Here is a 16,032-nt window from a genome sequence, read left to right on the forward strand (position 1 = left end):
TATTATTATTATTATTATTATTATTATTGTTATCACTGAACATGTATTTCCTGTGACACAATCGTTTCCTTGTTAAACGGGCGTGTCGTAATATTATCATGATGCGATCGCATCATTCAAATATCACATTCTTTGCTTAATCTGACAGCGATGATGTGACGTGACGTATTATGGGATTGATGTTGTAAACCAATTGTATAAATCGCATGCAGGCCAGCGAAATTTAATCGTGATATATTTCATATTGAAACTAGAACGTTGCGGAAGAGATATCCCTGATTTTTTCGTATGTTAATATCCTGTCTTGTTAGATCTTTCGATTGTACAAGCATACGCCACGCGAAAAATGTTCTACTCGTCTAATGAATGTTTAATGGATATACATATACATTTATATATATGTATGTAATTTTCCGAATGTTGAACGATATTCGGCGTTCTGTGAAGAAAAATACGGAGCGGATAAAATTGATCAGCGTTGCCCTTCTAATTTCATTCGTCTGAACAATTACTATACTAGTAAACATGGAAAGGACGTTGGAACAAAAGAAACGCGCAATGATCAATGTGAAATTGGCAGAATAAGAGGAAGACTGGCTTAGATACGTAGTTTTTATTTAACGTGTAAAGCGATTGTTCCGATTTCGCGACATCTATTAACTTGTGAAGCGAGTGTGTGTCTGAAACGTAACAGTTCGTTGATCGCCCTGTTATTGAAATTACGCTACGCATCTACAGAGAAAAGAGAGCATCTTAAGACGAATCAAGAAACGCGATATTATGATCCTCGATGACATGCTAAACATTAAGCTGAATTATTGTAATCCTATCAGGGTATTATATGTCAAAGACGTGGACGCATTAGAACAAGAGAGACACTATGAATTGCGGAAATCCTCGAGGAACCGTCAGGTTCATCAACGGATGGCTCAATAACACTGAACGATTTGAAAATACACGAAGATGCTGCTAGTTTGAATTACATCATTCCGTGCGGTTTCGAGTATACTTAACAATAGTTAATCGAGCTTCTTCTGTCTAGGATCGTAATTCGTTTTCCTCATTTTATGCGTTTAAAAAAGATTTATCAAACATTTGCTATGCGTTTCGTTCGCGAAAGGACTTGCAGTTTCAAGCAAAGAAAAATTCTGTAATAATCTAAAGACACAGATGCTATATAGGATGTCCCAGGTTTTTTCAGCTTTATGAATTTTATTGTCAATTTTATGAGTAAAAATAATAGTTCATTAACTGGTTTAATGTTAGATACAATGATTAAATGAGCATGATGAATGAAATCGAGGAAAACTAATTCTTTAGCCCAAGATCAACAAATATCACGTCACTAGTTTTTTCTTGTGAAGATTGCATTCGTAATGTATCCGTAATATAATAAATTTAAGTTCTCGTGTATTTTTATAAAAACAGGTACAATTTTGAAATGAAATTAAACGAAAAATAGACTCATTGTTATATCGTATTTTTGTTATAACTTTTTAATCAAATTATTGTTATTTTTACTCATATGCTTGAACCATTCGGCGGAGAAAAATCCGGGACACTGCATAATTTTAGTAATGTTATTATATATATTTAAAAAATATCGAGTATTGTTTGTAATGTTGTAATTGTGTATTGATTGCGTGTCCATCCAAGTATAGAGCCGTAGTTTCGTGATCGCGAGACACACTCTTCTGTCCTCAGTCCTCAGTTATATTTCATGATGCTCAAGCCGCATCGTTTTCGCACGATTTCGAAGCGAGCTGGTAATATCGCTTCACGGTGCACGGTCCACGAGATGATGTGTACGTTTTAAGCTGGATCTAGATTTTATACACGTATACGCTTGCGTAAGAAGGTCCCGGGTTATAGGGGAAAAAAACGAAAACAAAGAAAAAAAAAAAGGGAAAAGGCAGAAAAGTGCGTTGTAAACTACATAAAGAGGCGGGGAGGAGAAAAAAAGGAAATAGTAATTATTATAACGTACTTAACGGTTTTTGTTTCACGATGTGTTGTAGCGTAATACAAACGTGCACATACGTATTAATATACATATAGATATATTATATACACAGAATTATATATTAGATATATCAATATACATATATGTTAAGACTCGTATCCAGCTGGTCTGATCGGGTATTACTTTAACGATTTAATTAATTGCGTTAACCTGGCAGCGATGCGATTGCGAGTAACACATTGAAAGAGGTGCGTGCAATCACATAGTTCAATTGTATAGCGTATCTACTTGTCGTTTCGATAACAGATTCGATGATCTGTAGTCCATCGGCAATGAAAGTAAAATGGAGTACTGGTTAATACTTCTGTTATTCAATTCATAGAGATAATTATATATGTTCACAGCACGATCGAAAAATTGAGGGTAAATTACCATCATTTGTACATCAAACGATTACCAAGGAGATTGGCGTACGAAATCTCTTTAAGTTAACTTTAATTTATTGTATGTTTCATAAAGTATTGATATACGAAAGAATACAAGCTTAATCAACTATTCTACCCGTTTATTCATAATGTATCATATTAGTTTAACCGAGAGATACACAACACACACGAGCACCGGCACACGCAATTCAATTCAGCATCTGCAAGTGGTGTACCAATTCACTGATTTCTTAGTGTCAAGTCAACATGTACTATCATTTACCGTTTGTTGTTTTGAGCTACCACTTTTTTGAAACGTCATCAGATACATACAGTGGAGAACTTTGTGGTGTGCTTATGCATATTCGATTAAATAATAACGTTCTTTTACAGCATCACTGCCGGATTAAGTAGCGGTGTTATTATCTTTTCAATAAATGTACCTAATTTAACATTATGGGTTTGGGTACAAAAGTATTGTCTAAACATATTGATTTTTAGTTGACCGTACAAATTTGTTGCAATAGTCACTTTTCGGATATCTTGCTCTCAGATACTTACTCGATGCTCACAATGGTACATACATGCCGGTATATAATATTACCGCTACTATTGTGACCAATCGTTTACTTACCTGTTTATTTAATTAAAAGGCATTTGTATTTAGGAGCAAGATATATTAAATTACACTGTACTATGTGTTGATAGTATGATAGTATAATAAAAATAATATATAATAAATGAGTGGACCTCTATACATTGTACTAACCTTGAAGTCCTGAGCCTTGAGCTGTTATACAAAAACTTGATATGAAGCTTCCTTGAACACATATTTCTTCGTACTATATGTTTCCAAAAAAATTGTTTCTTGAAAAAAATGTTATAACATTTAACTATGTTATACTTTGTAAGAAAAACAGCAAATGTTTATATTGAATTTAATTTATTTATATCTATTTATACAATAAAATAATATTATAAGATAGTGTACTAACACGAAATTAATCTACATCTGATTTTTTTGTCGAACATAAGTAACAAAATGCTTTCTGCTAATAAAAACATGATTTTTACATTTATAATTTGGTTTTGTTTAGGTAAGCCGCTATATTTCATTTCTTAATTTCTTCCACGTGTAACATAGTAACATCTTTCCTTTCTTTTTCATTCTCTTTTTTATTATTCTCGTACCTAGTGGTTTTCTTATTAAAATTTTTGCGATATTCACATTTTTCGTATAAATTAAATTTTTAATTAATAAACAATAACAAATTTTATTAATAAAATTAGATTATACATCAAGACATACAATTTCTAATAATATGTAAACAAGCTAAAGTTGTCAATAGAGACTTGCCCATCTGTTCTCTTTCACCTGGGACTTTTCCCATATATTTTTCTTTTAATTCATAGGCTATGTGTATATCCCGTAACAATTCATTATCTGTCTTGGTATCATCTAGTATTTTCTTAATAAAGTAATCTACAGCAATTACTTCAGATGCAACCATAAGGTTAAAAAAACGCGCTGTCGTCAAAGGTTTTAATATGTACAGAATATTTGCTAATGAATCCGAATTATTTGTTCCTAGAAAAATTAGTTTACAGAAAGTTTAGCAAGCATTATTTGTTTCTGCTATATTGTTAATAATTCTGCTATAATTGTATAAACATACTTCGATACTGTATTAATTTAATACAGCTTACAATAGAACTGATTATCTGATGTTGCATCATGTATGAAGTACCACGTGATCTATTAATTATAAGTTCTTCCATCACATAAGAACTACATAGTGGTAATTGTTCAACAAAAAGTCGTACCTAAAGTTCATATAAGTGTTAAGTAAAGTAGTAAATCTCTTTTACTTTGAAATATCAGATTTAAGATATTCACCAATTTGATTACATCATATTTCGGAAACTTATTCCACCAAATTATGGAATCCCAAGCTAACACGTTAAAATTACGATCTACTAATGACCAAGTTATTGCAGTGGGTCCTACATATATACCCAATAGCGTTGCTGGCATCTGAAACAGTTTATTTTTTTAACATAATGCACTACCTAACGCTATTCGACTGTTAGAAGTAATATAAATATATTATTGTTTCTGTACTGCTGTTGTGTTTATGTCAGATTTTATCAAGTTCTTCCATTGCTGCTTCTTGTAATGATTAATGAATGAAGTACAAAAATTATTCCAACTATCGACATCTATTTTAGTCTTTAATAAAACATCATTTAATGATTTATAAAGTCCGTTGCTGGTACGCTTCGATATTAATGTTTCAGCATGTGATGCCGATATGAATCTATATTTAAATAACATAAACAATCAGATAAATAGATTAAATATTATCATTTAAATATTACCAATAACTTACTCACTGTGTTAAATCGTCCAATTTACTTGTATTAACTAGTTGTAAAATTTTAGCTTTGTATTTTGAAAACTGCACAAGATTATTTTTGATATTCCTTTTCGTCACTGTAGAGCATTTTGTTAGTGGTTGAACCCATAAATTCTACACCAATATATCATTTGAATTATATAACAAATTATGTTCTTTCTCTTTTTCATATTAATAAGTGATACGTATAATTGTACGTTAAAGAAAGAAAAAATGCTATCTACCTTTTTTATCTTAAACGTATTAGTTAATTTACACCATGTTTTCAACATTACTGCTTAGATTTTATCTAATTTTTGTATTATTTTGTTCATATTCACACATAAAACATAAGTTTATCTAAAAATTTATATATATTTACAGATTAATACATTTTTTCCATTACTACATTATTATATTATATTCTAGTTTATTATATTTAAATAAACATGCTTGAATTCAAGTATGGTTAACATCTCGTATTAAGAAAAGTAAGAACAGAGATGCTAATTGCTTAAGAACCTTAAAACACAAGATAATCTTGAGATAATTGAGATATTTACCTAATATTTATATATTACAACTAAATTTGATACATAAACCAGAAATAATAAAAAATACAATTTTTTCAATTATTGACGTTTTAATTTATTTCAGAAGCATACAATGGGTGGCATACATCCTAAATGAACTACTGTATAACCATAACATATATACTACTCAAGTTACCAATCTTATATCTTATAGTTCTATATCTAACGACGAAATTCAAAATGCTTGCTTATACTGCTCTGAATGTTAAAACCACATATTGAAACTTCCAGTTTTTTTAAATACAATTTTTATTTAGTTTAATAGTTATTAATTAATTAATTAATAGTTTTTTAATGTGAAAATATATTTTATTTGAATCGAAATGCCGGGTAACTCTTTAGGGCGCAGATCATCTACGAATCCCGTAAGGATATCTTTGTTTGGTAGGGAAGATAAAAGTTTCATGCGGACAGAATCGAGAAAAACACAAACATTAAAACCAAAGATTTTCTCAAGTGAAAATTCTCATATACCAAGGCCTCGAATGCGAGCTTCTTCGTGTGATAGAATAAGTATTAAGGGATCGGTATTAAAAACAACAGGTAAAAGTTTAAAATGCCCTTTTTTCTATTTTAAATATAACAAATGCTTTACATATAAATGTATATAGTCTAAATATAAATATAAATGTTTATTACTATTTTTATAGCTAAAACTCCACTTCGTCAAGTACCGACAACTCCAAAGACACCAATAACAAATGCTAGCAAGCCTGCTGGTCTTCTTACAGCAGGAAGTTCAAGCAAAATTCATGCAGGACTTCCAACAGGACGTAGATCTTTATCAGCTGACCGTGCTAGCAGTATCGGTGCTAAAGGTCCTAGAAAAGATACAAGACCATTAACAGACAAAATATATCAGGCTCATATGCTTAGTAAAATTGATAACTTTTTAGCTATAAATCATTGTTCTTCTATGATTAATAGCAATGGAAGCTTAAAACCTGTTACCTTAAAAATGTTTGTTGAAGTCTCTGGATATTTAGTAAAAATCTTGGACATTAAACAAATTTTTACAATCACAAATTATGTAGAGGAATTGCCAAAGGTTGCAAAAAAACTCCACTATCCAGGAATTATTAATAAATCTTGGTTAAAAACTGCTAATGCTATGCATTCTTGGCCAAATGTTTTGGGCTGGATATGTTGGCTAGTAGAAATTTGTGAAATAAGGGAAATAGCTTTTACAAAGTATAATTTAGAGGACCTACCATTTGTAGGGAATCAAATAAACGCAGTAATTAATAAAAATGCTTTTTTCTCAATGCTAAATTTTTATAATGCCTGGAATGATGAGAAATTGGATGAGGAAGCGTTAATGATCGAAAAATATTTACAAGAAATTGAAGAACAGCAAGGTATAAATGAAGAAGACTTGAATGCTGCGCGTTCTGAGCTAGAGGAAGAAATGCTTAAATTACAAGCAGCTGAAACAAATTCAAATAAAATAGATGAAGAAGTAAAACATTTACAGGAAGTACTTTCATCTTTACAGAACGATGAAAAAATGCAACTGAGTGATATCAGTGCAAAAGAGGAATATATTAAAAAAATTAATTTCGAAGTAGATCAAATCAAAGTTGAGTGCAATGTATTGAGTGAACAAATTTGTTTACAAGACACGCAGCATAATGAGTTACTTTCTATTATTAAGCAGCAACCAATGTCTAAGACAGAAAGAGACAAAATTTTAAATAAATGTACAGAAATTCAGGATTACATGCACCAGTTTGATGAATATTTACAAGAGATACAAAAAGAAATATACACTATGGACATTAAATTAGCATCTATTAATAATAATTTAACTAAGGCAATTCTAACATATAATAAAGAAATATTTATGCATCTTAGTGGGGATCTGGGTGTGAATCTAGAGGAGCTAAAGATGCCAGAGAAAGGTATATTGCAACCCGAAATTATGGAAGTATTAAATACTAAAGCTAATTTAATAAATGATTTGAAAGAATTGTTGAAATCTCAAATTAATGAAAAAGAATGTTTGTTAGAATCAAATACTAATGAATTAGAGAATCTTCAAGAGAGAAAAAAAATTCTAGAAGATGAAAGTAATGATGTTGCCAGTAAGATTAAAGAAAAGAAAGGCCTTATAAGTAAAATCAAAGCTGATGCTAAGCACGAAGAAACAAAATTAAGGGAACAAATAAAAAATCTGCAAAATGATATCAGAGAAGTTCAAGGTTTGATGCCAAATACACAACAACTTGCTGCAGAGTTAGAGGAAGCAACGGATAAACTGGATGCAGCTCAAAGAAGAAAAGCGTATATAGAGGAATCTGCTAAATTATTTTTTGACAAATTTTATGAGATTTTAAGTGAACATAGGAATAAGCTTGTCAGTATATTAACGAAACATAATAAATGATATAGAGTATGTAATTTTTGTTGTAATTAATAATCTAGGTTGCAATATTTTCAATATAATTTTTATATAATAACCTAATTGTACAAATAAGTGTATTATTACAAATTAACTATTGAATATTATATCAAAAGAGTTAAAAAACGAATTGCGTATATCATGTACCCAAAAATATTTAATTATATGTATAATTATGTACAAATTGAATCACTATTCCATATTGCTGTAAAAATAAAAATTTACATAATTAATAATTTTACATTTGACTTCACTTTTTTGAAAATGCCACATCTACATAAAGATAAGAAAAACATGGTACACTACCAAGATAATATATGTATTTAATTTATATTTACTTGAATTGTAACGTGGAAACAGAAAACCCTTAAACTGTTTTGAGATGCGCGTCTGTATGATTTTAATAGGTTTTATATACAAGAAGCAAGAATTTAAAAGACTGCAATTTCATATTTGGAGTCAATTTTAAATATGTAAAGTATAAAGTATTTATTAAATTATATGAGATAAATTGTTTCAAAACTAAAGAAAATATATTAGATATTTCTATTATACTTTTTGTATAATAAGTACAACGATAAAATGATAGTTCAAAATTATTCAATCATACAAGATGGTGTACACATCGTAAACGCCAAGATAAGTATGCTGGCGAATTTTACAATATATTATGGTATGTTGTTCGATGTATAATGTGAATGTATTCTTTAAAATATTAGGTTAAATGAATTATGTCTATGGTTGGTGGAAATCGATTTGCAAGTTTAAATATTTGTTTGGTATAAAAACACATTTTTCTACCATTTTATTATAATGAGTAGCAAAATGAGCTCTGCTAGGAAAGCTGTTGCTACCCGCAGTAACAAAAATACGGTGGAAAGTAACCACCATTTGGTAACCAAAAATTGAAATATTCTTATAGTTACAGGTTTTCTTGTCACATAAATTCTAGCCATATAATATATTTGTAGCCTACTTCTGGATTATCTTATGATTGTGATAAACTGTTAGAAATAATTGTGAAAACCAAGGGCCGTAAACGTACATCAACTATGGTTAGCAGTAACCCAACTAGTCACAAAGTAGAAGAAAAAAAGAAACCTGGTCATAGTGGTGATCAAAACTGGGGTAGGGTGTTTAGAGAACAAAATAAAGCTGTTATGAAACAAGAGGCAACGAGAGTACCAGGTTCAAAATCATCAAAACATGGTAATGATATTAAGGAGACTAAGAAACATTTTCTAAATCATCAGAAACTAGATGTTAGTATTAATTTTTATATTTATATGTCTCTAAATATGCATAAAATTATTCGTAAGTTAATTTAGAAACACTTCTTTTTGTAGCACAAATTTTTAGATGAAGTTCCTGTCAAGCAATCAACTTCTCAGAAAAGAATAGAAGAACATATAAAATCTATACCATACATTACAAATCCATCAAGTACATCAATACCAAGCACTGTGGAATCTGTCATAGTTTATGACAGAGGAGTACAATGTGATGGAATATCTGATTATTCTGATGACAAATTTGGTGTGTTCAACCCGGTTCATACATTACATTTTTTAATAAAGGAATTAGAACACTTAGTTAAAGATGATAAAGCTAATAAAATTCTTGCTGATATGGAGCAAGTAGTATTTAGAATACCAATTGAACCCAGTAAACCACCTATAGTGGTATGTTTATTAAGGATAAGTGAATAGATAATACTGAAAACTTTGAATATTGAAATGGAATTATTTGCTGCAGGATTTAGAAGCTAAATTAGAAACAACTAGACAAATGAATTCTATGTATGAAGCATTACGCGAGGAGAGAGATTCTTTACTGCGGTATGTTTAGTATTAGAAACACATTATAACAACTTTATGCATTATATTTATATAACCTGTCCTTAAATTAGACAAGTTCATGAACAACAATTGTTATTAAATGAAGCTCAAAAAAGGCAGTTAGATTTAGAAGTAATTGAAAAAACATTAAAACAAGAATTAGATAAAACAATAAAAACTATTCAAGCTAGAGATAAAACAATAACCGAATTAACAGAAGAGATGAAGAATTATGAATCTTCTCAAAAAATTGTAGCAGAGTTAAGAACGAATCTCGCTGAACAAACTGAACGTGTAAGACAGTTGAATTCAGAGGTGAAGTATTTAACATTGGAAAAAGATAAACTTTCAGTTTTGTCATCATACAAACATTCATTATTAATCGAACATCTTAATGAAATCAAGTTAGTTGAAGCATTACTTAATTTCAATCTAATTTAATAATGTTATAAGGCAATTATATTTACATTTTACATCGTAGGAAGGTTCAACATTTCATTGCAGACCAATTAAAAGATATTTATATTCACGAAGATAATTCGAATCCACAAATTCCAATTGTTCATGAACGTCGTGCATGTTCATCGCCTACTTCTACCTCTTCACATGATTCTAATATACGTACCTCTTGGCACGATATATCTGATGTTTCTTTATCCACAGTGGATCATGATCCATCCAAAATTAAACATGTACAAGGTTTTCTGCATAAATCAAATAAAATACCAGTCTTTTCAGAAACTCAAATTGAGAACCTAGAAAACAAACAAATCAAGGATGTTCAAGAACCTTCGATTAAAGATTCTGCCAATTTAGAATTTATTAGTTTACCTGCTGGAGAATCTTCACTTACCCTTTTACCTTCTTATAAAGACCTGGGTTGCACAGAAGTTAGCCAATATGGTAAATATATTTTATATGTACATATTATATATATATCATAATATTTTACGAATCTAATATCTTTCTTTTCAGTTAATCAAGGAAAAGATGATGTAGTAACATTTAGTAATAAAAAAAACTATAATTTACAAAGTTTTAAAGATACAAATAAAATATCATCATCGGAACATTTAAATTTGTCCAACAAAAAGGCTCATGAGAAAGAGACTGATGTACAAGAATCAAATAGAATTAAAAAGTCTATGGAGTCAAATAAAGAACAAAGTTCGCCTCATAATTTAATAGGCTCTAATATAACAGAACAATTTCAGAATATAGTTGAAGATATAAGGATGCAAAGTAAAATGCCAGTTAACATACCAAGTCCACTAAGGAGTTATCCTCATCCAGAATGGAGCGATAGTACTTTACCCACTATCAGTACTGCTTCGGACATAAATGTGATATAACTTAATAATTCTTAAATTTATATTAAATATTTTGCAAGAAAAATGCAATCTTATTATCCAATTAAATTATTTTTTATCCAAGAAATTGATTTTAAAAAATGTAAAGATTGTACTTTTATATTTTCAACGATATAAGAATATATTTTTAAATAATAATTTACACATAGAAGATATACATATTATAAATTATATTAATTTCTAACTCAAATCTTTTGCACTAGTATATATATACACATAAATTTAGTTTAGAAATAGAAATAAAGTTTGTACAAAACAATATATAATTTTTAAAGAAGTTGGTTTTGGATATTAGTTATATTATTGTTTTAAAAGAGCATGTAATTTAGAAGTTATGTGCATTAATTGTACATAAGTTAGAAGACTCTTATAGGGTGATAGTGACGTTAATACCAAAGCATATATTACGGTATTTTTAATTTTCCACTGGGAAACAAATAAAATTGAGTTTTGTAATTGAACGTGGTATGTAAGATAACTTAAGACTGGATATTCCTGGAGAATAATTGATAATTTAATGAATAGTTTTAATAAATAAAATGAGATATTCGCTTGTAATAAAGAATACGTGTGTTATTGTTCATATTTCCACTTTGCTCAATATTAAAAAGAATTACAAGGATGTAATATAAATATGACATGAAAAACCAGGTGTATATATATATATATTTTTTATCACATATGTATATATACAAGTAAAGTATAATACTTATATTTTGTAAGTCTTAATAGGATTAAAAGGGAACATTTTAGTACACGTAAAACATTCATCAATTTTGCACAAAGACGTTTTTAAGTACATATACATGTTTCCCAGTAAGCGTGTATATGTGTACTCTCTCTTCACGAAAAATTCGATCTCTTTTTTTTTTATGATTATTTTCTTTTCTAGGGACCGAGAAACGTTCATTCGCTAACAACTATCGTAATACGAACACAGTCCTAACATTCGATGCGTGTAAAATAAGTTTAACGTTATCTTCGAGACGAAAAAGACTGTCTTCGCATTTGAACGACTTCGATGAAGATTGTGATAAAATGTGAAATATTAAAAATGTTTATTTATACGCGTGAAATATTACGAAGGAACTTTCCTCAAATAAATTTCAAAAACGGAATTTCATCTCACATTTTTGTTACTTCTTCTTGTTCAAAATTATGAAAAGTTACAAATTCGAAATTTTACAATTTGTATTCTCGCGCCATTTTCCCATCCTCCTATCAGATTCAAAATACGCTCTGAATTTGAAAACGATGCGAAACGCTTGCGCCCTCAAGGAAGATTCCTTCGTATTTACGCGATATCGAAAGATTTAAAGTTCCCTTGTCGGATACGTATACTTTCACGTACAGGTCAGTACGGTTGTCCTTACGGCATACTCGAGATATTTTTAAAAACATAAATTATTTTTTAACGTTTTCTTAATGGTCTTCGTAATTAATCTTAGAAATAGTACTTTTAACTCATAATACAAAAGTCCTTACTCTAAGAAGAATATAGAAATTGAAGATTGACATTAGTAACAACTCTCGAATGAAACTTGCGGGAAAATTCGAAACATCTGATCGATATCTCGAATGGTATTTTTTACAGTGAGAGGGAAGTGCATAGAATCCATCATGGTTGCCGTAATTCGAAAATTTTCGTCGATGTACATAAATACTTGGGTTCGTATATATTTTATTATTTGTCGTACGAAATTACCAATATCCCGGTAATAATCTACGATACATCACGAATCACAAATGTTTCGTTATTTTTACGTATTGATATCGTAATGACTCTGAGGTATTACGTACGTTTGTAATTTAAGAAAAATCGACATTCTTCGAACGATCATTCCGAATGCATCTCGGGAAATATATTGTATTTTCAAATCTTATTCGATATTATAAACGAAATTTTTCGTTAATTCCACTTTGTAATCGATAATCCCTGTAGGAGATCATGGAATTAAGTAATCGACGCCGATTGCCAATTAAATAAGCATTACAACAGTTCCAAAGAGAAAAAAAGAACACAAAGTAAATAAAGAACCGTTCGAATTTGGCGCTTTTCTAATTGGATATCGGCGGTATTACATCGAAGGTTGTCACACGTGCTGTTTATTTTTGACATTCAAATGGTCGATCAGTTTGGCATAACGCGAATTCAAAATAATACATTTCTAAACGTTCAGTTGGCAACGTGCGATTTTTCGGTGACGCATCAGAGTCAAACTACATACGAAAATCTATTTTATCGGTTTAAATATGGTCTTTTCGTTATAATGAAATAGATTGTGGTTAAAGTATCAAGTGTGTATAAATAAGACATTAAGAAACATCAAGTACACGGAGAAAGTGTATTTTATGAAAGTTTCCTTCATAGGTGTAAGATTCGTAAGCGAGTAAACAAATGAAAAAAGCTACGCTATTGAATAATCACATTGCCAACCAGATTTCGGGAATCGGTTTACTTCGACTACGATCATCGAAGGGTGAGTAACAAGAAAAGTATTCAACAATTAGATTAATTTGCAATTAACAGCACATCGAAAACCTTCACATATTACATATATGTATATGTATATGTGTGTGAGATGTCTGATGTGTTATGTGTGTATGTCTGTATATATAATAATATATAGCTATCTTAAATACATATGTACATCCCCTTTTTTTTTTTTACGAAGTTAATGACTTAATGTATGAGATTTATTTTTTGGTACCGATCGGTTCTTCGTTTTTTGATTTTCATTGAAAATTATATACGAATTATATACGAGAGCTGCGTATGTTAGAACTAAAGTTTCGTGCAACAGATGGAGCATAAGACAGTAGTATCTGGACAGACCGTTTTGAGCCCGCTTCATTTATTCCTTTTTGCTGTTTTATTTGAAACAAAAACATGTTAGACGATATTCTTTCTTTTTACGACCAAACAAACGAACAGTTGCAAAATCTTTATCGAAATGTAGCGCACGGTAAGATCACATAAATGTCTTTGTGTATGTGTCATGCATGCACACACGCAGGTGTACACGTGTGTGTATATGTGTATAGGTGTGAAACGTCGACATTATACAATAATATCACTAGCGTAAACTGTCGTATCGTTTATAATTGCATATATTACAATAGACGATCGAGTCGAGTAGAAATCGTAAATCTCGTGAGTCGATTAAAATGAACTCCTATCCGACTTTGTCTCAATTAATCCTACTTAAATAGTCTCAACTATGAATATGCTCGAATATAGCTCAGATATCGGAAGTGATAGTGGGCTGTTGTAAAAATAAAAATTTAACATTTGTCATCTTGAGGTTGCGTATGGAAGGACATGTTTTATTGTTTATTGTACGTTATATACTGCTTTGTTCGGTGTAAAAATATAAAGCATTTCGATTACAGACTTCGTATGTATGGGCGTTGCCATTGTTACCGAGTAATCGGCAGTTATTACGATAATCTCTTTCTCGTATTTTCTTTGATGCAGGTTTACACCAATGTGAAATTATCAAAATAAATGTAAATAGTTAGAAACAAATTTTATAGTTGGAAACTCGGGAGAAAGTAAGAGCATTTAGAAAATAACGAAGAAAAGAAAAAGGAACGTATACTCTGTTTCTCATTCAACCTTTAAACCGAAATTTTATGCTCTATTCTCTAACGATGACATTATTTATTGCACATTGCAATTGGCAATAAGTAGTGTTATCGATATTCCTACCAATTTTTTAAATCTTCAGTTTAGAGGTTATCTGTGGTTCATCTCCCTGTTAAATACACTTCGTAAAGCATCGTTTGAGAAAATTATATACACGTAACGGAAAGAAAAACGAGCGAAACAAGGTTCAATTAAGATAGCATTGTATGTGTGTATCATACGGAATTAGTCGGTCAGTTAAAGCGCAATGATATCGGAAGAAAATATCAAAACGGATTAACAGCTACATACAAAAGAGCAAACGAAGGGAACGGTGAGTTGGTGCAAACCAGCTTCAAGAAACAGTCTCTAGCTCTCTCGTTCACCTAACAATGGCCCAGGCTATGGAGTTAATAATTGCTTTTACGTGGCAATGATAACAATATGCGTGTATAACAAATGTACTTAGAAACGGTTTCACTTGTGCTATTACTGCTCTCTGGCGATAAAAATCAGACATCATTGTTCAACTGCTGGCTCGTAACAAGGGCTTTGAGGGGGAGAGTTTGTTCTGCTCTTTGCTGCGAGTTTAAACACTATACACTTCCTTGATTGTGCGCCTAAAACATGGCGTACGGACTCGCGAACAGCGTGGACCGGTCACGGTCCGTCAGGCGCGCAACAAGACACGCATTCATCAACTATATTCACTATTCTTCTCTTTTTTTTCTCATCGTTTTTCTTTTTTTTTTTGTATCTTTGTTATTTCCTTTTGTCCTTTTGTTTTCTAATCCGAAGAACGTTCGTGTTTCTCGTATAGTAAAATTAACGAACCTGTGGTCCTGTATATATACACTAGTGATTCCCATTTTTTTTTTTATTTCTTTAAAGTGCTTCTTTTTTTGTGTGTTGTTGCGTATACCAGGAGAGATCCGAGCAATATAGTATCGTGATTAACATCGACGCATAAATAAAGTTTTCTTTATTCTTTACCAAATATTCATTTTCTTCTCGATAGACTTGGTCTCGAAATCGTATTATTCTCGATATTCTTACCGGGTATCTCGAGGCAAATGTCTTGTAAATTATTGTTTGATGAACTATGTGAAATTTGAAGAACTAGAGAGGAATTTTTCTTTTCTTGTTTCTGTATTAATATAGGACTAGAAAAAAGAGAAGAAATTTAATAAATCTGCGTAAAATCTAAGATTATAGCATAGCCGACAATAGTTTCCTTAATATAACAGCATATACCTTGAAACACCCTGTACATTGTATACGTAATATATCTTTTTTAATTCGCCTTTCCTAGTAGAGAAATGGACACGCTATAAATTTTGTAAATTTTCTTCTCCTTTTTATCTCTTTCGTATCTCGATCGATGTATCCCAATACTTTATTGCTGTACAGCGCGTATT

General features: G+C 30.5%; 3 protein-coding genes and 1 long non-coding RNA gene across 6 annotated transcripts; 3 read left to right on the forward strand and 1 right to left on the reverse strand.

The window, feature by feature from the left end:
• Positions 1–7: 7 nt before the first annotated feature.
• On the forward strand, positions 8–11,676 carry LOC117151584. Its single transcript, XR_004461606.1, has 2 exons — positions 8–401; positions 11,638–11,676. It is a non-coding gene; the product is annotated as an uncharacterized LOC117151584 (long non-coding RNA).
• On the reverse strand, positions 3,315–5,177 carry LOC100747050. The gene is made up of 6 exons (XM_012384889.3): positions 5,030–5,177; positions 4,783–4,919; positions 4,511–4,706; positions 4,286–4,423; positions 4,065–4,212; positions 3,315–3,976 (listed from the first exon to the last, which is right to left on the reverse strand). The coding sequence occupies exons 1-6, from the start codon at positions 5,075–5,077 to the stop codon at positions 3,687–3,689; spliced, it is 957 nt and encodes a 318-aa protein (XP_012240312.1). The 5' UTR covers positions 5,078–5,177; the 3' UTR covers positions 3,315–3,686.
• Positions 5,660–8,019, forward strand: LOC100747524 (kinetochore protein NDC80 homolog). Its single transcript, XM_012385094.2, has 2 exons — positions 5,660–5,920; positions 6,028–8,019. The coding sequence occupies exons 1-2, from the start codon at positions 5,701–5,703 to the stop codon at positions 7,761–7,763; spliced, it is 1,956 nt and encodes a 651-aa protein (XP_012240517.1). The 5' UTR covers positions 5,660–5,700; the 3' UTR covers positions 7,764–8,019.
• On the forward strand, positions 8,286–11,038 carry LOC100747642. 3 transcript variants are annotated; one of them, XM_012385079.3, is made up of 8 exons: positions 8,286–8,421; positions 8,498–8,672; positions 8,750–9,040; positions 9,125–9,460; positions 9,531–9,616; positions 9,688–10,020; positions 10,098–10,519; positions 10,592–11,038. In XM_012385079.3, exons 2-8 carry the CDS (start codon positions 8,592–8,594, stop codon positions 10,966–10,968), a joined length of 1,926 nt encoding a protein of 641 aa, XP_012240502.1. In that variant the 5' UTR covers positions 8,286–8,421; positions 8,498–8,591; the 3' UTR covers positions 10,969–11,038. The 3 variants fall into 3 exon arrangements, with proteins under 3 accessions (XP_012240502.1, XP_033176302.1, XP_003489054.1); XM_033320411.1 differs by having other exon boundaries at positions 8,318–8,672; XM_003489006.4 differs by having other exon boundaries at positions 8,318–8,672; positions 9,534–9,616.
• Positions 11,677–16,032: the final 4,356 nt, after the last annotated feature.

This window comes from Bombus impatiens, unplaced genomic scaffold (genome assembly GCF_000188095.3).
Source record: "Bombus impatiens unplaced genomic scaffold, BIMP_2.2 scf_0317, whole genome shotgun sequence".
NCBI lineage: Eukaryota > Metazoa > Arthropoda > Insecta > Hymenoptera > Apidae > Bombus > Bombus impatiens.

Bases quoted from the DNA above. Each gene is read 5' to 3' on its own strand.
- LOC100747050 (XM_012384889.3), bottom strand. From the start codon at position 5,077: ATGTTGAAAACATGGTGTAAATTAACTAATACGTTTAAGATAAAAAAG. The intron at 4,213-4,285 runs GTGAATATCTTA...TATGAACTTTAG, and splicing joins AATATGATGTAATCAAATTG to GTACGACTTTTTGTTGAACA. The intron at 3,977-4,064 runs GTATGTTTATAC...TAATTTTTCTAG, and splicing joins TAAATTAATACAGTATCGAA to GAACAAATAATTCGGATTCA.
- LOC100747524 (XM_012385094.2), top strand. From the start codon at position 5,701: ATGCCGGGTAACTCTTTAGGGCGCAGATCATCTACGAATCCCGTAAGG. The intron at 5,921-6,027 runs GTAAAAGTTTAA...CTATTTTTATAG, and splicing joins ATCGGTATTAAAAACAACAG to CTAAAACTCCACTTCGTCAA.
- LOC100747642 (XM_012385079.3), top strand. From the start codon at position 8,592: ATGAGTAGCAAAATGAGCTCTGCTAGGAAAGCTGTTGCTACCCGCAGT. The intron at 8,673-8,749 runs GTAACCAAAAAT...ATATATTTGTAG, and splicing joins TGGAAAGTAACCACCATTTG to CCTACTTCTGGATTATCTTA. The intron at 10,520-10,591 runs GTAAATATATTT...CTTTCTTTTCAG, and splicing joins CACAGAAGTTAGCCAATATG to TTAATCAAGGAAAAGATGAT.